At 46.6% G+C, this 23,121-nt stretch overlaps 1 protein-coding gene across 1 annotated transcript; it reads left to right on the top strand.

Annotated features, from left to right (window-relative positions):
- Nucleotides 1–231: 231 nt before the first annotated feature.
- On the top strand, nucleotides 232–16,341 carry LOC140404266 (meiotic recombination protein REC114-like). Its single transcript, XM_072492599.1, is given in 5 exon segments — nucleotides 232–266; nucleotides 268–328; nucleotides 8,407–8,598; nucleotides 14,567–14,653; nucleotides 16,024–16,341. Coding segments are annotated over 5 exon segments (540 nt in total). The 3' UTR covers nucleotides 16,189–16,341.
- The last annotated feature ends 6,780 nt before the right edge of the window (nucleotides 16,342–23,121 follow it).

The raw sequence follows: 23,121 nt of genomic DNA, 5'->3' as shown, positions 1-23,121 counted from the left end.
AGTCAAGCAGGAGAATGAATATCAGTTCATGCTTAGCATGTCAGTTAATGAAAGTGTTCTTTCATGTCTGCCCAGAAAAGTCTTCCGCAGTCCAGTTTCCCAAATTTGCACCGGGAGGTGTGGAATGGGGGTGATGAGTAAGCTCGCGTTGGGAGCGTGTCTGAGTTCCTGAAGACCAGTCGCACAATTGAAATCTCGCGCTATGCCAACTTTGCATCGAATATTGTACTGATGTCCTTAGTTTTTCAGGAAGGATTTTCTTTGATTGAAGGTCACAATCAAAGCAGTACGTAGAGCGGATTGTGTACTCTTCGGATCCAAAGTTAAGGTAAGAAGTTTCAGGTTTTTTTTTCCAAAACCATTGGGCTCCACCCTATTCCAGCTTCTTTGTTTTAATTTTAAGCTTGATTGCCTCTGATTAATGCAGCTATTTTCACATTCTTTGCTTCTCTTTGCTGTTGAATTTCCATTGTCTGGTACAAAGTTTCTCTCACAGGGTTTACCACTGGGACTTCCTCTCTTCTTTTTCTTCCTCCTTCCGCTCGATCTGGTACTATTGCAATCTTTCATTTTTTCACTTCACCGCCACCAAGCGGCACGGGTAGCACAGTGGTTAGCCCGGTTGCTTCACAGCGCCAGGGTCCCAGGTTCGATTCCCAGCTTGGGTCACTGTCTGTGCGGAGTCTGCACGTTCTCCCCGTGTCTGCGTGGGTTTCCTCCGGGTGCTCCGGTTTCCTCCCACAAGTCCCAAAAGATGTGCTCGTTAGGTGAATTGGACATTCTGAATTCTCCCTCTGTGTACCCGAACAGGCGGCGGAGTGTGGGGACTAGGGGATTTTCACAGTAACTTTGCTACGGTGTTAATGTAAGCCCACTTGGGATAATAATAAAGATTATAAAGTGCAGCATTACATGAACAGTGAATCAATTTTCCTTGACTATAACCTGCCTTGAATTTAGCTGTACGGAAGTTTTATTTTACATTGAGGTGCAGAAGTTAATAAGTCTTTTATTAAAGCTCGGCATCAAGTAAATGAAGTCACCAAATCGCGAAATTGTTACAACAGAGAAGGAGGCCATTCAGCCCGTCGTGTCTGCACTGATCCTCTGAAGTGAGTTAGTGCCATTTTCCCACCTTCTCCCCCTAACCCTGCACGTTCTCCCTTTTTGGATAACAATCTCATTGCCTTTTGAAAGCCTGGTTCGAACCTGCCTCCACCTTGCTCTCGGGCAGCGCATCCCAGATCCTAACCACTTGCTACATGGAAATGTTTTTCCTCGTGTCGCCATTGCTTCTTTTGCCAATTACCTTAAATTGGTGCCTCCTCATTCTCGGTGGGGACAGTTCTTCCTTACCTACTCTTGTCTAGACCCCTTCCTGATTTTGAATCTCTTTATTGAACCACTTTCAGCTTGTCTTCTCCAATGGGAACTGTTCCGATTTCTCCAATCTCCCTGGAACCAATCTCGTGATCTCTTCATTTTGTCCAATGCATTCACATCTTTCTGAATGTACGGCACGTATAATTGGTTGGAATAGTCCAGTTGGCGAATAAGACCCCGAGAGTAAGGAGAGGGTTCCTGGAACGCAGGAGGGACCGAGGAGGGTTGGCGCTGCCAAACCTGGGGAGCTACTACTGGGCAGCAAATGTGGCGATGATCCGCAAGTGGGTTATGGAGGGAGAGGGGGCAGCATGGAAGAGGATGGAGATGGCGTCCTGTAAAGGAACGAGCCTGGGGGCGTTGGTGACGGCACCGCTGCCGCTCTTGCCGACAAAGTATACCACGAGCCCGGTGGTGGCGGCAACGCTAAGGATCTGGGGCCAGTGGAGATGGTACCGGGGTGCAATGGGAACATCGGTGTGGTCCCCGATCAGGGGTAACCAGCGGTTTGTCCCGGGGAAGATGGACGGGGGGTTCCAGAGCTGTCATCGGGTGGGGATTGGAAGAATGGGGGACCTGTTCATCGACGGGACGTTTGCGAGCCTAGGGGCACTGGAGGAGAAGTTCGAGTTACCCCCGGGAAATGCCTTTAGATATATGCAGGTGAGGGCTTTTGTGAGGCGACAGGTGAGGGAATTCCCGTTGCTCCCGGCACAAGAAGTTCAAGATAGGGTGATCTCGAGTGTATGGGTCGGGGAGGGCAAGGTGACGGAAATACACCAGGAGTTGAAAGAAGAGGGGAAAGCGCTGGTAGAAGAGTTGAAGGGTAAATGGGAGGAGGAGCTGGGGGAGGAGATCGAGGAAGGTCTGTGGGCTGATGCCCTAGGTAGGGTTAATTCCTCCTCCTCGTGTGCCAGGCTCAGCCTGATACAATTTAAGGTGGTCCACAGAGAGCACTTGACGGGGGCGAGGTTGAGTAGGTTCTTTGGGGTAGAGGACAGATGTGGAAGGTGCTCAGGGAGCCCGGTGAACCATGTCCATATGGTTTTGGTCATGCCCGGCACTGGAGGGGTTCTGGAGAGGAGTGGCGGGAGCAATATCTCAGGTGGTGAAAGTCCGGGTCAAGCCAAGCTGGGGGCTAGCAATATTTGGAGTAGTGGACAAATAGTAGGCCGGCATTCTGGCCTTTGCGTCCCTAGTAGCCCGGCAAAGGATCTTGCTAATGTGGAAGGAGGCGAAACCCCACAGCCTGGAGGCCTGGATAAATGATATGGCTGGGTTCATAAAGTTGGAGAGGATTAAGTTTGCCTTGAGAGGGTCTGCGCAGGGGTTCTACAGGCGGTGGCAACCATTCCTAGACTATCTCGCGGAGCGTTAGAGGAAGGTCGGTCAGCAGCTGCAGCAACCTTGGGGGATGGGGGGGTGGAGGGGACGTCCTGGGAGGGGACGAATGCAGTCGAAATTCAACAATAGCATTTGCAGAATCCAATAATGGATTGGTCACCAGTTATACTCCTTCCCCATTTTCTACTACATTGACAATTAAATATGCAAGAGGTTGTATATTGCCTCCCCATCAAACTTGCATTTCATCCTCTTGCGCCTGTCGCAACTCTTTGTGTAATCCCAAATAAATTCCATTGCTCTCCTCTCTGCCCTGTGTCTTTCTCTAACTCCTAACATTTGGCCAATTTTCGTTTCAAAGATGTAGGGATCGCCACCTCAGATGTATCCTTTGGCACAGCATTCATGGTCCAATAACCCACTGAGTTAATAAATTTCTTCTTGCCCTGCATCTTCCTCTGCGCTCGGGCGGGGCGGTATTGCCACTGGACGAGTAATCCAGAGACCCAGGGTAATGCTCTGGGGATCGGAGTTTGAATCCTACCATGGAAGATGATGACATTTGAATTCAATAAAAAACTGGAATTAAAAATCTAATGATGACCGTGAAACCATTGTCGATTGTCGTAAAAACCCATCTGGTCCACTAATGTCCTTCAGGGAAGGAAATCTGTCTTCCTTACCCGGTCTGGCCTACATGTGACTCCAGACCCACAGCAGTGTGGTAGACTCTTAAATGCCCTCAGAAATGGCCGAGCAAACCACTCCGTTCAAGGTCAATTAGGGATGGGTAATAAATGCGGACCCAGCCAGCGACGCCCACATCTCCCGAATGAATTTTAAAAAAAGAAATAGTAGATGCGCCCTCCTTCCCCAATCAGAGGAAGTAGTTTCTCTCTCTTCACCCTATCAGAATCTTTTACATTTTAAAGTCTTCACTTCTCTACGATATTGGCAACCACATTTTCAATATTTCAACAGTGTCGACATTTCATTCTACTTCATCGGCAGTGATGCACTTTGGGGCTTACAAACTTTTGTGAAAGGTGCTGTGAAAATATGAACTATTGTTTTGGCATTCCTTGGCTTTCTTTGCTCCAATGGAAACAACTCCTGACTCTTTCCAGAGCCTTTCCTCATGACTATAGGTTTCCGTCCACGCATGGCATCATCCTGATAACGATAATTGCCTAAAGTATGTTGGTGCTGCAGACAGATGCGCAATATCTAAATGTCATCTTACCTGCCTCCGAGGAAATAAAAACTGAGTGAGCAGTCAAAGTAATTTGAGATTTTATGTTGTGATATTGAAAACTTATGCCTTTCCATTTGCAAGTCGTGAAATGGGTGGTCTTTTTGTCAGCTCATTCAGGGGTTCTGAGCTTCTGTGACAAATGCATTTTTACATGCATGCTGTTGCATGGAACTAGTGTGAGGAAAACAAAGGTAGCTTTAAGGGATTTATATTTGTATTGTAAACATTAGAAATAAGGTAGAGCTTTAAGTGGGTTTAATTTAATGTTTCTGTAACTGGAAGGGTGAAACGTATCGTTAGATTAATGCCGCTGGACAAAGGTGTAGGGTTGGTTTCAGTTCCAACCGTGATTCAGTTGTTCTTAGAGAGGGCTACAGTTGTTCTTAGAGAGGGCTACTACGGGAAGAGTAAATAAACCAGCAGTGGCTGCTTAGCAACTGGGACCTTGTATGGTCGAGACGCTTTTAAATTACAGTTTGGCTAATTTGATTTCAGTTGGCGATAGATAGTGAGGGAGAAGACAGCTCTCACAGCTCTTCTAGAAGCAGTTGGTTTTTGAAGAATAAAGAGGGAACATCTGTCTCAGCCTTGCGAGAAGAAAAGCCATACTATGGAGTCATGTTTAAGAAAGCAGATGCTGGAAATCTGAAGTTCAGGAAACTAGAGAAATGAAGAAAAGTGTCCAAGACATCTGAAGTTCAGTGGGATGGCGCTGTGGCGCAGTGGTTAGCACTGCTGCCTACGGCGCTGAGGACCCGGGTTTATCCTGACCCCGGGTCACTGTCCGTGTGGAGTTTGCACATTCTCCCCGTGTCTGCATGGGTTTCACCCCCACAGCACAAAGATGTGCAGGATAGGTGGATTGGCCATGCAAAATTTCCCTTTAATTGGGGAAAAAAAATTGGGTACTCTAAATGTAGTTTAAAAAAGTCTGGAGTTAAGTGAATAGAGACCAAGACATTGTTGGAGGAATTCGGAGAAGAGTGAATGAAGGGTGAAAGAGGCAGTGCAGTAACTGGATTTAAAGTGGGACAACAGGCATCTGAGGTGGATGAAGCGTTTGATATCATTTTAATACAGCCTGGGAATTGAGAGTTAAAGCAATTGCGAGCAGTTTGCACAGCAGGCAACACAAATAAATCCTAAAGGGGTTAGTGCAAAATCCCGGATTGGATTTGCTGTTAAGTGGAGCAGAAGCTTTGTTTAAAAGTGTTATTTAAAAAATGGGACGGGATTCTCTATTAATGGGGCTATGTCCCCACGCCCACGCAAAAACGGGCGCGGATCACTCCGGACTGTTTTCTAGAAAGTCTGGAGTGATTCTCTGTTTTTAAGGGGGCTAGTAGGGCACTGGAGTGCTCCACGCAGCTCCAGCTGCCGATACGGGGCCCTGCACTTCTGGCCGCGGGTTCGCGCATGCGCGCGGCAGCCGCCTGCAGCACCGGCCCCGTGCGACATGGCAGACCCACACAGCGGGCCGGCACCGAGAAAGTAGCCCACTCCCCCCCACCCAGATCGAGCCCGCCGATCGGTGGCCCCCGATCACGTGACTGGCCGCCATGGAGGCCTCCCCCCCCGGTGACGGATCCCCCCCGCTCCCCACCAGGACGGCCACCGCAGTCGCGACTCCGAGCTCCCGCCGGGTGGAACCATACGTGAATCAGGCTGGCGGAAACTCGGCCGGTCGTCCGCAGAGAGTCACCGCGGGGGCCTCTTTCAATGACCCCGACCCCTTTGCCGTGTCGACTGCACGCACGCGACTGGCCGTCAGAGAATCGCGGGAAGGCGTCGTACTCCCGATCGGGGGTCCGACGCCCTATTCTCCGCCCCCACGCTGGGCGCGATTGCAGTGCAGAGGCTCATAGAATCCCGGCCCCGATCTGCACTTTGCAGTGCATATCACTGGGGGAAAGCATACTTGGATTTGATTTGTTTATTGTCACATGTACCAAGCAGCTCAAACAGATCACTAAATACATGAAAATAAAAGAAAAGAAAAAGAAAAAACATAAGAGGGCAACACAAGATACACAATGTAAATACATAAGACACCAGCATCGGGTGAAGCATACAGGAGTGTAATATTTCGGAGTCTGGTAACAGTGGCGAAGCAGCTGTTTTTGAGGGAATATGAGAGACGATCTGAAAGCACGTTTTCAGAGTGGAGTTTGGAAACTCTAATGTGATGATTATCTGGGGGGATTTTGAGGAGAAATCCACAGACAATCATTTGGGCTCAGAGCGGAGTGTGTATTTGACCAGAGTCATTTTGTGTGCTTAAAAGGGACTTTTTGTGTTGCTTTAGATGTATTTTGTAGTCTGTGTTCATCTTTAAATCGGTGTGGATTTGTGAAGTGAAGGGAGGAGTATTGTATTATAATCCAATTTTTTAGTTGCAATAAATATTTTCTTCTTCTTGTTGAAACTAATTAACAATCCTGTGATTCTGTTCCTCCACATTTTATAAAGAAAAGCAAAATTTACGGTCTTTTGAGCCAGGGTACCATTCTGGAATTTCCCCATCCAGTTATAACATCAACTGGGATTGTAACAACACGGAGGAGAGTGATGGTAGAGGTGCCAACTTCCTTCTATCACATGACTGACAAAGAACGACCCCTGCACTTACCACCTGCCATTGATGCAGTCGCAGGTTGATAATCAACCTGTTGTGGCCGCATTATGAACACACCTTCCTTGGCCATCAAGTCTTGGGGTGGAGCCCAAACCTGGAGCTTTGACTCAGGCTTTCTGCGGTTGGAAAAGAGAAAGTGAGAGCGCTTAACATTGTTGAAGTGGACAGCAGCTGTCAGTCAGAACAAGAATGTTTATAAACATTGCAGTTAGGATCGATAGAGGATACTTCAGATGTGTTCAAGCGGGAAGGGAAAGATAAATAAACAAACCTCCTGGTAGTTGCGTTTAAACCTGATGGTCAATTAAAGGCTAGTTAAACTGCACTTTGAAATTGAATGCGGGGCATTTCAAAGGATCGAGGCAGATTTCACGGATTTTCAAGAGATGTGGACTTTTTAGGAAGGCTCTGACACTTGAAACAGCAGCAATAGAATCATCATATAATTTACAGTGCAGAATTTACAGTTGAACAGCATTGGGCTGAGGGAGCAGATGTGAGGAAGGGAAAGTATTCCTGGCTTGCATTCTCAATGAAACATCTGATCTGCTCATCAGCTGTCAACCGTCTTATCTCATAAAAATAATTTTTATTGTCACAAATAGGCTAATATTAACACTGCAATGGAGTTACTGTAAAAAGCCCCTAGTCACCACATACCGGCGCCTGTTCAGGTACACGGAGGGAGAATTCAGAATGTCTAATTCACCTAACAGCACTTCTTTGGACTGTGGGAGGAAACCGGAGCACCCGGAGGAAACCCACGCAGACACGGGGAGAACATGCAGACTCCGCACAGACAGTGACCCAAGCCGGGAATCGAACCTGGGGCCCTGGCGCTGTGAAGCAACATTGCTAACCACTGTGCTACCGTGCCGCCCAGCTGTCAGGCAGAGCAGTTCAGATTGAGAAGGCCACTTCAGAGTTTAAGCAGGTTAGACAAGGATGACTATTTTGAACAGAGGGCTGCCTGAGATTACCATGCCAAGAGTGACCTTCAGGTTGCCCAGGACTGGAAGGGGCAGTCGAAACACTGGTCCCCCACCCCAGGGAGAGTCCTGGGGTCAATTCCTTCTCCACAGCCCGGACCCACCCAACCCCTGGTTCCTAGGCAGATCCTCCCTCTGCAGCCTGGCAGAATTAGAGGGTGACTTCAGCAATGGGCTTTACCCCTCCTCGGCATCCAGCAAGCCAGGACAGCGCACGTTAATGCTTGCACCAAGACTTGCCCAATGGAGCTCCCGCTGTGAAGCTCGGAGCATAACAAGGCGGGTGAATCGGCCTTCCAGCATGTTAATCACATTCTAATGAATAAATTTCAGGGGGGCAGCACGGTGGCGCAGTGAGTAGCACTGCTGCCTCACAGCGCCGAGGTCCCCGGTTCGATCCCGGTTCTGGGTCACTGTCCGTGTGGAGTTTTCACATTCTCCCCGCGTTTGTGTGGGTTTCGCCCTCACATCCGTAAGATGTGCAGGCTAGGTGGATTGGCCACGCCAAATTGCCCCTTAACTGGAAAAAATGAATTGGGTACTCTAAATCTTTTTAAAAAATAATAAAAAAATGAATAAATATCAGCTGTTTGCATGTTCCCACTAGCCCGCGACAGGAAGCCCATTATAGGCGGGGCTGGACTGGAGACTGGGGACGTGTCTCCTGCCGGGCGCCAATCCTGCTTTTGGGCCGCCGTGGATTCTCTGACTGATTGGGATTCCCAACCTTAGCGGCGGGGAATGGTGAATCCCGACCCACATCTATAATTGTCCTTTGATCTCTTTTTGCTCTCCTCTAGAACGAAAGCCGTATGTTCCGAGTGCAGTTCAGTGGAGATTCGCACAGGCAAGCACTGGAAGGCTGCTCCACCTGTGTGCAAATGCTCCTTCAGTATATCGATGTACAGAATCCTGATGGAAAAGTTCAGAATCAAGCCCTACAGTTGAGCCAGCCGACAAACGTCAGCCTCTCTGGAAGTTTGGAGCTGGAGGTAGGGTTAGCAGAGGGAACTGGCATCCCAGTTCATTTTGCTGCAATTTAATGTTATAACACCGTGATTGAGCTGAATCTACTTCAAACCTCTATCAGCGTGTAACGTTAACATGCCATCAAAACTTTCAACATGGCCCCTCTCGATAACATGAATGCTCTGTACATGTGAAATCCCTTAAACCACCGACGATCAGCTTATCTACAAGGGGTGTTGCAGAGTAGGTCACGTTAAAAAGCTGCTGTGAGAAGCATTGCTATTCATATTGGTGTTGGTGGGTGATCCCATCTATTGGCATTCATGGCCTTCTCTTTAAACTACCACCTCGTGCTAAGTGCTGGCTTGCGAGCAATCTTCTGCGATGACATTTATCAAGCCCAGCCCAGCCTTTTCCATACGAAGGGGGTATGACTGAGATCGTGATAGCTGCCGGGATCATTGAGACTTTTTATTAGCTTTGAACAACGCCACCTGTTATGCCTGAAATGATTGCAATGGGCAGCAAATCGAGAGGGACAGGACAGGAAATTGTAATGGTCTGACACAGAAATTGGTTGCTGGGGAACCAGTAGGGGTTCCTTGGTAATCTTCAGCTGCTCCATTAGTAAACCCCTGCCATAAGGTCAGGAAAAGGTCTGTTTGTTGTCGGTTCCATAGTTTCATCTTTGAGGTGTTGGGTGCTCTGAGGTACAGACGAACCAACACGGTTGCGATTGGTACAACGCAATTTTATTCCATCTAACTATTTATCCATCAGACTTGCTGCTCAGCACGTTCTGACTGTGAGTGTCTTGCTATGAGGTCCTGGCCCTGTGCTGTCTCCAGATGGACTGCCCAGGAAGTGTCATGTTTCTTGTCTTATACTGTGTCTGCTCTTGTCTGTGATTGGCTGTTGTGTTATGTGTGCTAATTGGTCCGTTGGTCTGTCTATCATTATGTATGTGTTATGATGTATGTTTGAATATCATGACATCCCCCCTTTTTTACAAGATTATGTGCCTACGTGGTTATAAATATAAATGTGTCCTGAGTGCAGCTAAAGGTGTGTGTGTAATATTTACATCATGTACATGGGGCTTAACTATATACAAGGGGCGATGTCAGGTGTGACATGCTAACGAGGTTGTACCATAACAAAAGAAGAACAACATGGAAATTTGGAACGATCAAACGAGGCCTGTAACGATAAAACAGTGACATGTTACAAAACAGTGGTTGCAAAAGTTTGACGTGTGAACAGTCTCATAAGTCCAGTCTAGTAGGTGGGCGATGAATTCGGGTTGACCGTTAGGGTGGCACTCCATTCATCGACCGGATTGGTGGTGTTGACCCGGCTCGCATCAATGACCGCAACCCGGAAGGCGTCTTGGTCATCTGTGTCGTCGGTTTGGATGTCGTGATGTGGAGGCTGAATGGTCCACACGTTCCTGCGAGGTTGTCGGAGATGTGGAAGATCAACAGGTTGAGCCGCTCGACAGTAGGCAGCGTAGTGGCCCATCTTGCCACAGCGAAGGCATTGTCGGGTTTTTGCTGGACATTGCCCTTTTAAATGTGCAGCTCCACAGTTGCCGCACATCATGACATCATGGCGTTTGTTACGCCACTGCGCATGCGCAGTTCGGTCTTGCGTCGGGCGCACCTGCGCAGCACGTCCCTCAGTGTTGCCATAGGTTTTGGCGCGCACAAACGCGGGAGGACTTAAAGAGCGCGCGAAACGGCCGCCGGGACACGGGCCGGGAGAAACTCGATTGCCTGGATGCATTCGGCCTCGTGGGCGGCCTGGCTTGCCGATTCGATCGCGTGGGACCCCCTCCGTGCCGATTCGGTCGCCTGAAATTGGGCATATCGGCTAGTCGCATTCTCATGCAGGACACAGGCTTCAACTGCAGATGCTAAGACAGGCCTTTAATTTTTAGAAGCTGCTGGCGTAGGCCACTGGAGGCAACGCCAAAAACGATCTGGTCCCGGATCATGCAGTCTGAGGTGGTGTCGTAACCACAGGTCTGCGCGAGTATGCGGAGGTGCGTCAGGAAGGACTGAAAGAGCTCATCCTTACCTTGCAGGCGCTGCTGAATGACATACCTCTCAAAGCTTTCGTTGACCTCAACGTTGAAGTGCTTGTCGAGCTTGAGGAGGACCGTGTCATATTTAGATTTGTTCTCGCCTTCCGCGAACACCAAGGAGTTGTATACATCGATGGCGTGCTGACCTGTGTTAGTGAGGAGCATGGCAATCTTTGTTTCATCCGCGGTGCCCTGTTTTTCATTGGCTTGCATGAAGAGTTCGAAGCGCTGCTTGAAGAGCTTCCAATTTGTGCCCAGGTCCCCAGCGACTTGCGACGGCTGCGGTTTGTTGCGGGTGTCCATGGCTCAGGATGGCAGATTTGCCGATAGGTATCGATTCACTCCTGGTATCATGAGGTGTTGGGTGCTCTGAGGTACAGACGAACCAACACGGTTGCGATTGGTGCAATGCAGTTTTATTCCATCTAACTATTTATACATCAGACTTGGTGCTCAGCACGTTGTGACTGTGTGCGTGTCTTGCTATGAGGTCCTGGCCCTGTGCTGTCTCCAGATGGACTGCCCAGGAAGTGTTGTGTTTCTTGTCTTATACTGTGTCTGCTCTTGTCTGTGATTGGCTGTCGTGTTATGTGTGCTAATTGGTCCATTGGTCTGTCTATCATTATGTATGTGTTATGATGTATGTTTGAATATCATGACAATCTTCACTCACAGTTCCTCTGATTATGAAGCAGGCCAAAAACAGGAACAGGATGACATCGAGACTTGAGCTGAAAAGTGACAGGTAACACTAGCGTGATATAAATGCCAGTTAACGATGACCTTGAAGAAAGAGAAATCTCTGGCCCCCTAAAAAAAATTTCACCACTCGGTATGTGCAACAAAAAAATAAGAATTGGCAAGTCATGTTGCAGCTGTATAGAACCTTAGTTAGGCCACACTTGGAGTATAGTGTTCAATTCTGGTCGCCACACTACCAGAAGGATGTGGAGGCTTTAGAGAGGGTGCAGAAGAGATTTACCAGAATGTTGCCTGGTATGGAGGGCATTAGCTATGAGGAGCGGTTGAATAAACTCGGTTTGTTCTCACTGGAACGACGGAGGTTGAGGGGCGACCTGATAGAGGTCTACAAAATTATGAGGGGCATAGACAGAGTGGATAGTCAGAGGCTTTGCCCCAGGGTAGAGGGGCCAATTACTAGGGGACATAGGTTTAAGGTGAGACGGGCAAGGTTTAGAGTAGACGTACGTACGAGGCAAGTTTTTTACAAAGAGGGTAGTGGGTGCCTGGAACTCGCTACCGGAGGAGGTGGTGGAAGCAGGGACGATAGTGACATTTAAGGGGCATCTTGACAAATACATGAATAGGATGGGAATAGAGGGATACGGACCCAGGAAGTGCAGAAGATTGTAGTTTAGTCGGGCAGCATGGTCGGCACGGGCTTGGAGGGCCGAAGGGCCTGTTCCTGTGCTGTACTTTTCTTTGTTCTTTGTTCTTGTTGTATTCAAGAAACTGTCCAGGGCAGAGCAGTTAACTTAATTGGTTCCCCACCACTCAATTTAGAATGCACTCTCTGCTCTACAGGTGCTCTGTGGCTGTAGCATGCACTGCAGGAAGTACTGCATCAATTCACTCCAGGTTTCATCGACAGCACTCTGTTTCCCTGTAACCTCTGCCCACTGAGAAAAACAAGAGTAGCAGTGTTGTAGGACCGTACCTCCAAATTCCCCTTTAAAGTCACACATCATCTTTTTTTGGGCACAATTCACAATCCCTTTGTCTTCATTTGATCTGCCTCTTTGAATTATCTACTTTTTAAAAAATAAATTTAGAGTACCCAATTCATTTTTCCAATTAAGGGGCAATTTAGCGTGGCCAATCCACCTAGCCTGCACACCTTTGGGTTGTGGGGGCGAAACCCACGCAAACACGGGGAGAATGTGCAAACTCCACACGGGCAGTGACCCAGAGCTGGGATCAAACCTGGGACCTCGGCGCCGTGAGGCAGCAGGGCTAACCCACTACCCCACCGTGCTGCCCTGAATAATCTAGTTAATGCCATTATGAGAGCATCATAATCACAAAGAAGACAGTGTTCAAGAGCGAGTGTGAGGACCAGGGCCATTGCAGGGCAGCTAGGGAAGAGGAATAAATAGAGCCTTGCTTCATCACACTCGGCCTAGGAATCAAAAAATGTTAAAAGTTCGAATAAGGATGAGTATTCTGATTGCATGATCTGAATGGTCCAGAAAGCAATTAATTATTTTTGTTAGATATTGAACTGCACAGTAGGGAAAGGCGTAAAATGTTATTCTTTATAGGCTATGCCTGCTTTGCGTGAATAAGGACTTGGGTTTTGTTTCATGGGTTGAGCTCGTCTACGGTAAACATCTGGCTGGAGTTTAATTTGTTTACGAAGTTGTCACCATTGGGCAGATCCCACATGTGAAATTTTCAGTCACAATGCCTGCATGGAAGGCATTGACGTCGGCACCTGTCCTTGAACAGAGCTTCTTAGGTGTTGATTATTTTTATTTGTTGAACATACCTAGTGGTGAGCATTCCATCTTGCACATGTCCTGAGTATTGTAGACCGTGAAGAGATTTTAGGGGTCACAAGATGACCATCAAGACCATTGTTGCCTGGCACTTGTGTCACGCCAATGTTACCCCTCGCTCGTCAGCTCAAGTTGGCATGCTGCCGAGGTCCTGCTGGAGAGAATGACTCACTGTCATAAATCCCACCTTTTCCAAACTTCCCGCCCTCTTTTATCCAGCATTTCTCCCATTCTCGCTCTTTCCCCAGGGTCTGATAAACTGTTGATATTCCAGTTAGTTCCACCTCACCGAGAGAAAGTGTAAGACTGTAATGGAAGCAGGAATTAATAGTAGCTGTGAAAAATCCCTTTTAGATCAGCAGGCCCTATTATTTAAATGGGGGGATTTCATTATTGCCTTACATGATAGGATAGCCCCATCTACAGAAAGATCTTCTCTGCTAGGAGAGCTCAAAATGCCACAAAACTCAGAGACACGTAGTTGGCAGGAGGGAGGAGGGCAGGCCAAAGGTAGCCGAGTTGACAAACCTGCATGGTCTCGTTTTTTTCTATATTGCAAAACCATCCTCCTGAGAATGAATCTTTTATGACTTGTTTTTGTGCCAGGAAAGTATTAAACGCGAACGAGTGACTAATAATTCCCTGCGTAATCTGAAACATTATCAGGGATTATATATGTTGGATAACGAGGAAGCTGAAAATCCAAAAACATCTCCAATATGTAATTTAATTCATCCAGCTGAACTGAATACTTGTTCCTTTGCATCTCCTTGAAATAACAAAGAATCCATTCCCATTGAAGTCAGAATGAGTGGATATACATGCAAAATAGAAATTTATAGGCAGGAGCAGCTCACTGGCTTTTTCCATGATTGGGTAGTAATTACAAGGCAATTTTACCATCCGTTTTATTCAAGGTATTTCCCCTGGAGATCAGAATTATTCAAAGGCCTGATAACATTGGCATTTACAGTGAGTGGCCTGAATGTGTTGATATACAGTGCGTAAAAAGTAGTTAGCACTGGGTTCAGGCTCACTGATCCTCGGAGGCCCTAGTGTCAGCTGTGCTGGTGGGAGGAGGCAGCAGCCTTGCTGACATCCACAGGAGAGGGAAAGCCACAAAGAGAATCACCTCTCAACTTCTCGTGTGGCTTGTTTGTGATCTGCACAGACAGCCCACCTGCCGTAAGGCGAACTCTGGTTTAAAGCCGCTAACAATTGCAACAGTTATCACACAGGTACTGCTGAGATTAGCTCTGTGCGCACAGATGCTAACTATACGGTACCTACAAAGCTTTGACTTGACATTTGCCACACGACACTCCTGGTTGAGGCGATCCTGTCATTAACTTTAGCATTTTAAGATTCTGACTCTTAATCTTTTAGTCACAGGGACAAGGCCTAGAGGAGGGGCAAACAGAAGCACAAAGTACCCTTCTTGAGGGTAGGGTATCCATCAAACAATTAGCAAAGGTATGTAGGAGCGACCAACCTCCTTCAACTATGTATAAAATCTGTAACTTGAATCTAGTCCTCTTCTAATTTTTGTAAATCAGTCCAGGCGGAAGGTACTCTCAGAAAGGATGCTGGGTAGATTTCATGCAGAGCGAACCTCCTTGTTCCAATGGCGTTACGGCATTTCCCAGACCAGGAGGGTGATTAAAATTGCTTTTGAAAGCCAAATGTGGTCTTCTGACTCGCGATTTAACGCTAAATGATGATCTTAGGCCCAAGCCCAGTGTGGGTGGTCCAGGCCCAGTTCATGAAAGAGTCGGGAGCCGGATATGAAACTCAGCCAGACGTTCTTAAAAGGTTTATCTTATGTATGCCTGTGGTATCTTACTCTGTGTTATATTTCACTGCACACCAGCAGTGAAAAACATTCAGAAGGGATTAGATTTTAAGCAATTTAGGATACCTGGTGTATTTTTCTTTTATTTGTTCTCGGGAAGTTGGCGTCGGAGGCTGTGCCAGCATTTATTGCCCATCCCTAATTGCCCTTGAGGGAGCATTTAAGTGCCAACCACATTGCTGTGGGCCTGGAGTCACATGTAGGCCAGGCCAGGTAAGGATGGCAGATTTCCTTCCCCAATGGACATTAGTGAGCAGATGGCTTTTTACGACAATCAACAATGGTCATCAATGGTCTATCCATGTGCATTGTGTATTTATCGTATGTCCTATGTTTTTCCCTGTCTGGGCCGATCTGCCTGGACTGTACGTTGAACAATCCATTTCACTGTACCTCGGCACATGTGACAATAAATCAATTCCGATGCAAAGTTTCGATTCAACACTTTGCAACTTTTGGACTCGGCCTCAAGTTCGCCAATTTCAGACTGTAAACTCTTTTCACATGTGCCAGTCTTAATCTTATTTTTCACATTTTTGTTTTCAGACACAACTGTTGATTAACCTGCCATGCAGACCCACTTTGGGCAAATCTTACGACAGCCGTTACCACTCCATTCGCCCTTTTGTACCATGAAATCTTCAGATATTTAATCCCTCCACCCTATAACAGACCTTCCGTTTTGTTTGCCCCTTCCTCATCCCCTTCACTCGCACCTGTTATAGTTCTCCCTCCGGTTCTGTAAATAGGCCCTTGGCCTGTGACGTTAACTCTATTTCTCACACCACAGATGCTGTCTCACGAGCTGAGAAGTTGCCAGTTGATCTTCCTTTAACTTCAAGTTGAAAAGCTGAGTTAATTTAGGGTTTTTATTGATATAGCCTGCATTCCGGTAAAAGCTACGGAAGCTTGAGAGAGCATAATTGAATGACAAAACATTTAGATCTGTTAAATGAGTTTCAATACTATAACCTGGGCTTGTCTTCCCTAGTCCATGCTGGGAGTTACATCGCCTAAGCTGCCATTGGCCTATCAGCAATCAACGTTGAACGCGGAGGAGTTGGGTCCTTTCCTGCGACTCTGTCTTCTGGATCAGGGTTTCCCAGAATTTGTGGAACAGGTGGAGCAGGAACTTAACAAATTGATAGACGCGTGATCAGGAATACATTTGGCTTTTCTCCAGTTGGTGAAGAACAAGATACAGCTGGAAAAAGAGCTTACTTCAAATTGCATTCATCTTTTTAAATTCATCCCGTGTGTGAATTTCTTCTGGACAATGTATCTGTGGCAGTACCGTCTCTATTTAGTGTAGACCTTGGCCAGAATTCTCCAGCCGTTGGGATTCTCTTTTGCCGCTGGCAGCGCACCCCCGGCGGCTTTCCCAGCGGCGTGGGGTGGCTTCAGTGGGAAATCCCCATTGGCCAGCGGCGGGAAGAAAGAATGCTGGCGAACGGCGAGCCGCGGAGAAACACGCGGAGAATTCAGCCCATTTTTATTGCTGAACCGTAGTTTGCCAAAGCGTTAAACAATAATAAATTATTTAACCGACTTCAGCCTTGATTTATTTGTTTTCAAGAAGTCAAATTCAATCACTTTGTTAAACTTTTCAAAACTCGTGTGAGTAAGTTCTTTTGGGATGTGTCTAACCTTAATTCTGGCTGTAGGTTTCTCATTTCTACCTGGCGCTGCTGCTTTTCCCCTGGGGGCTGGCCCAGGAGGTGGAGACGTGACCTACAGCAGCAAAGGCTGCAGATTCAGTTGATTTAATAATAATCTTTATTAGTGCCACAAGTAGCCTTAGATTAACGCTGCAGTGAGGTTACTGTGAAAATCTCCTCGTCGCCACACTCCTGCACCTGTTCGGGTACACTGAGGGTGAATTCAGGATGTCCAATTCACCTAACAAGCACGTCTTTCAGGACCTGTGGGAGGAAACTGGAGCACCACGCAGACACATGGAGAACGTGCAGACTCCTCACAGAGAGTGATCCAAGCCGGGAATCAAACCCGGGTCCCTGGCACTGTGAATTGCGCTTAGTTCAACATTGAATGCCTCCTGATTTCCAGTTGGATCATTGCCATTGGTCTCAATGTCCCAGGATGATGTGAGGAAACAATGAATCAGGCTTCCCAAGTTCCAAACCTAAAAGTGTGTTGCTGTGTTTTAGGTAGCCGACTGAACCTCGCTCTCGAGGGGTCACGTGTGAAGTTCTGCACATTGGCTGAAAGAGTAAGAGTGGAAACCAAGGGATCAGATGGGGAACAAAAACAACAAAGCAAATCAGCTTTATTCAAATCAATGTCTGAATTTAAGGAATCGTGGGAATAAACACCTGGAGGCAGTGTTGCACAGTGTTGCCTTAAGGTTTGAAGACTTGTACGACTTTTAGAGAAATGTTTTTCATTGGACTGAAAGTAACATTGATAAATTTCCAAAACCCATTGAACCAGGACCTTTCAACAACTTTTATTTTTATATTGTTTACGAGGAAGAATATCCATTGCTCTGCATTATGTAAAAGGAGGAAATGTAATTACTGTGAAATTTAGCAATTCTTCCAAGTCACTGACATCGACTTGTGGAGTTCAGCCAGACAAAGACATGTTGTCGTCAACCTTGTCGCATTCATTGCTCACAGGCATATTCCTGACCGATTGTTTGGCAGTGGCACCGGGCCAGAAATTGCTGTAATGGTGGGTTTGGTGGTCGGCAGTGTTAATTGGTTATTTCCGCTCAACACTGATGTCAAACAGTACTTGCAGTGCATATCGCCGGAACACTGAAGCAGAGCAATGAATGTCATGGGGTCAGAGATTGGTGTGAAGCCACAACTGTGGACCATTGACGGTAATTTGGCTTTTCCCCCTAACCGCGCGACTCATGTTTTTGCTGCAAATCGCTAGGATGTTGAAATAGCAATGCTGAAATGACGGGGGAGGAGGGAGGTTATACACCTATGACTGTGTGGCCAAATTCCCCTCCAACTCGATTTTCAAATTTGCCGATGACACCACCATAGTGGGTCGGATTTCAAACAATGACGAGACAGAGGACAGGAATGAGATAGAGAATCTGGTGAACTGGTGCGACGACAATAATCTCTCCCTCAATGTCAACAAAACGAAGGAGATTGTCATCAACTTCAGGAAGCGCAGTGGAGAACATGCCCCTGTCTACATCAATGGGAACGAAGTAGAAAGGGTCGAGAGCTTCAAGTTTTTAGGTGTCCAGATCACCAACAGCCTGTCCTGGTCCCGCCATGCCGACACTATAGATAAGAAAGCCCACCAACGACTCGACTTTCTCAGAAGACTAAGGAAATTTGGCATGTCAGCTACGAGCCTCACCAACTTCTACAGATGCATCATAGAAAGCATTCTTTCTGGTTGTATCACAGCTTGGTATGGAGCCTGCTCCGCCCAAGACCGCAGGAAACTACAAAAGTCGTGAATGTAACCCAGTCCATCACGCAAACCAACCTCCCATCCATTGGGGCTGTTTAGCACAGGGCTAAATCGCTGGCTTTGAATGCAGACCAAGGCAGGCCAGCAGCACAGTTCAATTCCCGTAACAGCCTCCCCGAACAGGCGCCGGAATGTGGCGACTAAGGGCTTTTCACAGTAACTTCATTGAAGCCTACTTGTGACAATAAGCGATTTTCATTTCATTTTCATTTTCATTGACTCTATCTATAATTCCCACTGCCTCGGAAAGCCAGCCAGCATAATTAAGGACCCCACGCACCCCGGACATACTCTCTTCCACCTCCTTCCGTCAGGAAAAAGATACCAAAGTTTGAGGTCACGTACCAACCAACTCAAGAACAGCTTCTTCCCTACTGCCATCAGACTTTTGAATGGACCTACCTCGTATTAAGTTGATCTTTTCGCTACACCTTGCTATAACTGTAACAGTATATTCTGCAGTCTCTCCTTCCTCCCCTATGTACGGCATGCATTGTTTGTACAGCATGCAAGAAACAATACTTTTCACTGTATACTAATACATGTGACAATAATAAATCAAATCAAAGGGTTCAGTTGCAGGGGAAATTAGAAAACCCAATTTAAATGAGGTGAGAGTGCAGGTTAGCGATGTGGTGGATGATTCCCAGAAAATTAAAGTGAGGGACAGAACAGGTGAATGTCTTTATGCAGCAAGGAATTATAGAAGAGTAGGGAATTCTAACAGTAAAACAAATTTAAAAGCTATGTATCGAGATGCAAGAAGCATCCGTAACAAACTTAATGAGCTAATGACGCAAGTGGCAGCACGGGAGCACAGTGGCTAGCACTGTTGATTCACAGCGCCATGGTCCCAGGTTCGATGCCCAGCTTGGTCCCTGTCTGCGCGGAGTTTGCACCTTCTCCCTGTGTCTGCTGGGTTACCTCCGGGCGCTCCGGTGTCTTCCCACAAGTCCCGAAAGACATGCTTGTTAGGTGAATTGGACATTCGGAATTCTCCCTCCGTGCACCCGAACAGGCGGCGGAGTGTGGAGTCTAAGTGATTTTTACAGTAACTTAATTGCGGTGTTAATGTAAGCCTACTTGTGACACTAATAAAGATTATTAGCATTATTAAATATAAACAAAGGTTATGACTTGATGGGGATCACTGAAACGTGGTTACAGGGAGACCATGTCGGGGAATTGAGTATCCAAGGGTACGCAGTATTTCGGAAAGATAGGGTGAAAAGAAAATGAGGTGGTGTACCCCTGCTGGTGAGGAAAGGGATTGGTGAAATGACATAAGCACTGGAGAACAAGGAGTTAAATCAGTCTGGGTAGAAATAAGAAATAACAAAGGGAAGAAGTCCTTGGTAGGAGTAATCTATAGGTCCTCAAACAGTATTTCTGCAGTGGGACACAATATAGACCAGGAAATACTGGGGGCTTGCAAGAAATAATAATGGGTGATTTTAATATGCACATAGATTGGAGGAATCAAATTAGCAAGGGTAACCTGGAGGCAGGGGTCATTGAATGCATTAGAGATTATTTCCTGGAACAGTATGTTGGGGAACAAACCAGGGGGGAGGCTACTCTCAATTTGGTATTCTGTAATGAGGAGGGATTAATTAATGACCTCATAATTAAGGATCTACTCGGGGGTAGTGACCATAGTATGTTAAGATTCAGTTTGGGGGCGAGGAAATGGAGTCCCACATTTGTGTTCTGGAATTGAACAAAGGCAGTTACATAGGCCTGACGACAGACTTGGCCCATATAGACTGGGCAGGAAAGCTAAAAGGTAGGACAACTGATGAGCGGTGGCAGTTGTTTAAGGAGATACTCAATTCCTCACAATTAAAATATATCCCAGTGAGGAATAAAGATGGGAAGAGAGGTACAAAAACATGCATTGCTAAACAGGGAGGTCATGGTCATTATAAAGACAGAAACTGGAGGCAGCACGTGGGCAAAATGATTAGCATTGCTGCCTCCGGTGCTGAGGACCTGGGTTCAAATCCCGGCCCTGGGTCACTGTCCGTGTGGAGTTTGCACATTTTCCCCGTGTCTGCGTGGGTTTTACCCCCATAACCCAAAGATGTGCAGGTTAGGTGGATTGGCCACGCTAAATTGCCCCTTAATTGGAAAAAAAAATAATTGGGTACTCTAAATTTATATATTAAAAAAATAAATATAATAAAGACAGAAACTGAGTAATATCATATTGCAAAGGCCAGTGGCAGGCTGGAAGATTGGGAAACTTTCAAACATAAACAAAGGGGTGTTAAAAAAGTAATAAGAGTTAAGGTAGATTACGAAAAAGAACTAGCTCAGAATATTAAAAAGGGTAGCAAAAGCTTCTACAGGTACATAAGAGGGAAGAGAGTCACTTAGGTGAAGGTTGGCCCCTTGGAATATGAAACTGGTGAGGAACACAGAAATGGCAGAGATGATAAATCAATACTTTGACTCAATTTTCACGATGGAGGACACTAGTTCCGATGGGAACGGGCAATTCAGAGGTCATAGGGTGGAACTTGGAACAATCAGCATCAATCGGGAAACGGGACTCAACAAACTCTTGAGATTGAGGGCAGACAAGTCCCCAGGGCCTGATGGCCTACATCCTAGGGTGTTAAAGGAAGTGTCAGCAGAGATAGTGGATCCATTGGTTATAATATTCCAAAATTCCATGGACATGGGAAAGGTTTTAGTGGATTGGAAAAATGCTAACGTAATGCCCTTATTCAAAAAGGGAGGGAGGCAGAATGTGGGAAATTACAGACCAGTAAGTTTAACATCTGGTGTTGGAAAATTGCTTATCAAGGACATAATATCAGGACATTTGGAAAGCTAAAGTGCTATCCATCAGAGGCAGCATGGTTTTATGAAGGGCAAATCATGTTTGACTAACTTGCTTGAACTCTTCGACGATGTAAGAAGCAAAGTGGATAAGGGAAGTCGTGTAGATATAATATATCTGGACTCCGGAAAGCGTTTGATAAAGTGCCACACAGAAGGTTCATTCACATGGCATTAGGGATAACTTATTAGCTTGGTTAGAAGACTGGCTGATGGACAGATGACAGAGTCAGGATAAATGGGTCTTTTTAAGATGGCAAAATGTAAGTAGTGGGATGCCATCGGGTTCGGTCCTTCGGCCCCAGCTAGTTACAATCTATATTAACGACTTGGATACAGGGATAGAAGGTTCTATAGCCAAATTCGCAGATGACACAAAAATAGGCTGGGCAGTAAGCTGCAATGAGGAAATAAGAACCTTTCAAATGGATATAGATAGTTTAGGAGAGTGGGCCAAAATGTGGCAGATGCAGTTTAACATGGATAAGTGTGAGGTCATGCATTTTGGGCGAAAACACAGAAAGGCAACTTATTATCTAAATGTGGAGAGACTTTGGGGTGCTCCCACGCAGAGGGATCTGGGTGTCCTTGTGCATGAGGCACAGAAAACGAACGTGCAGATGCAGCAGGTAATAAAGAAAGTGAATGGAATGTTGGCATTTATAGCAAAAGAAATTGAGTAGAAAGGTAAGGAAGTGTTGTTGCAACTATATAAGGCATTGGTAAGACCGCACCTTGAGTATTGTGCACAGTTTTGGTCCCCTTATTTGAGGAAAGATGTAGTGGTATTGGAGGCAGTTCAGAGGAGATTCACTGGGTTGATTCCAGAGATGAGGGGTTTAGGCCTATACTCTCTAGAGTTTAGAAGAATGAGGGGAGATCAAAGTGAAGTATACAAGATGCTAAAAGGTAAGGATAAAGTAGACGTGGAGCAGATGCTTCCTCTTGTGGGGCATTCTAAAATGAGAGGACATAATCTTGGAAGAAGCGGAAACAAATTTAAAACCAATTTGAGGAGAAACTACTCCCAAAGGGTTGTGAACCTGCGGAATTCGCTAACCCAGAGTGCAGTGGATGCTGGGACAGTGAGTGAATAAAGGATGAGTTAGACAGATTGTTAATTGGTAATGGGTGGAAGGGTTATGGCGATCAGGCAGGACGGTGAAGTTGAGGCCAGGATGGGATCAGCCACGATCACATTGAGGGTGTTCGGCTCGGGAGGCTAAATTGCCGACTCCTGCTCTTAGGTCATGTGTTCTAAGTGGGAGATGCTTTGGCTGATTTTGCAATCCAGCTCTTGCAGTGTGATGTTGTAGATGGTACACACGGCTGCCACTGTTCATCGGCGGTAGAGGGTTTGAATGTTTGCGGAAGGGAGAGCAACCAGGGGGGCTGCTTTGCCCTGGATTGTGGTGAGCTTTTTAAGTTTTGTTGGAGTTGCACTCATCCAGGCAAGTGGAGAGTAGTCCATCACATTCCTGAGTTGTGCCTTGTAGATGGACAGACTTTGGGGTGTCAGGAGGTGAGTTGCTCACTGCAGGATTCCTAGCCTTTGAACTGCTCTTGCAGCCACTGTATTTATATGGCTAGCCCAGTTCAGTTTCTGATCAATGGTTAACCCCAGGATGATTCAGCAATGATAATGCCACTGAATGTCAACGGGCAACCAGACCTGGACAGCATTCAGGCTCAAGACAGCTTGGACAATTGGTTCTCTGGTAGTTATTCCGCTAAAAAGAATGCTAGTATTTTCTCATGATTTGGCATTTTGGTGAGA

This window comes from Scyliorhinus torazame, chromosome 30 (genome assembly GCF_047496885.1).
Source record: "Scyliorhinus torazame isolate Kashiwa2021f chromosome 30, sScyTor2.1, whole genome shotgun sequence".
Lineage (NCBI taxonomy): Eukaryota > Metazoa > Chordata > Chondrichthyes > Carcharhiniformes > Scyliorhinidae > Scyliorhinus > Scyliorhinus torazame.
This window is presented reverse-complemented; position numbering and strand designations above follow the sequence as displayed.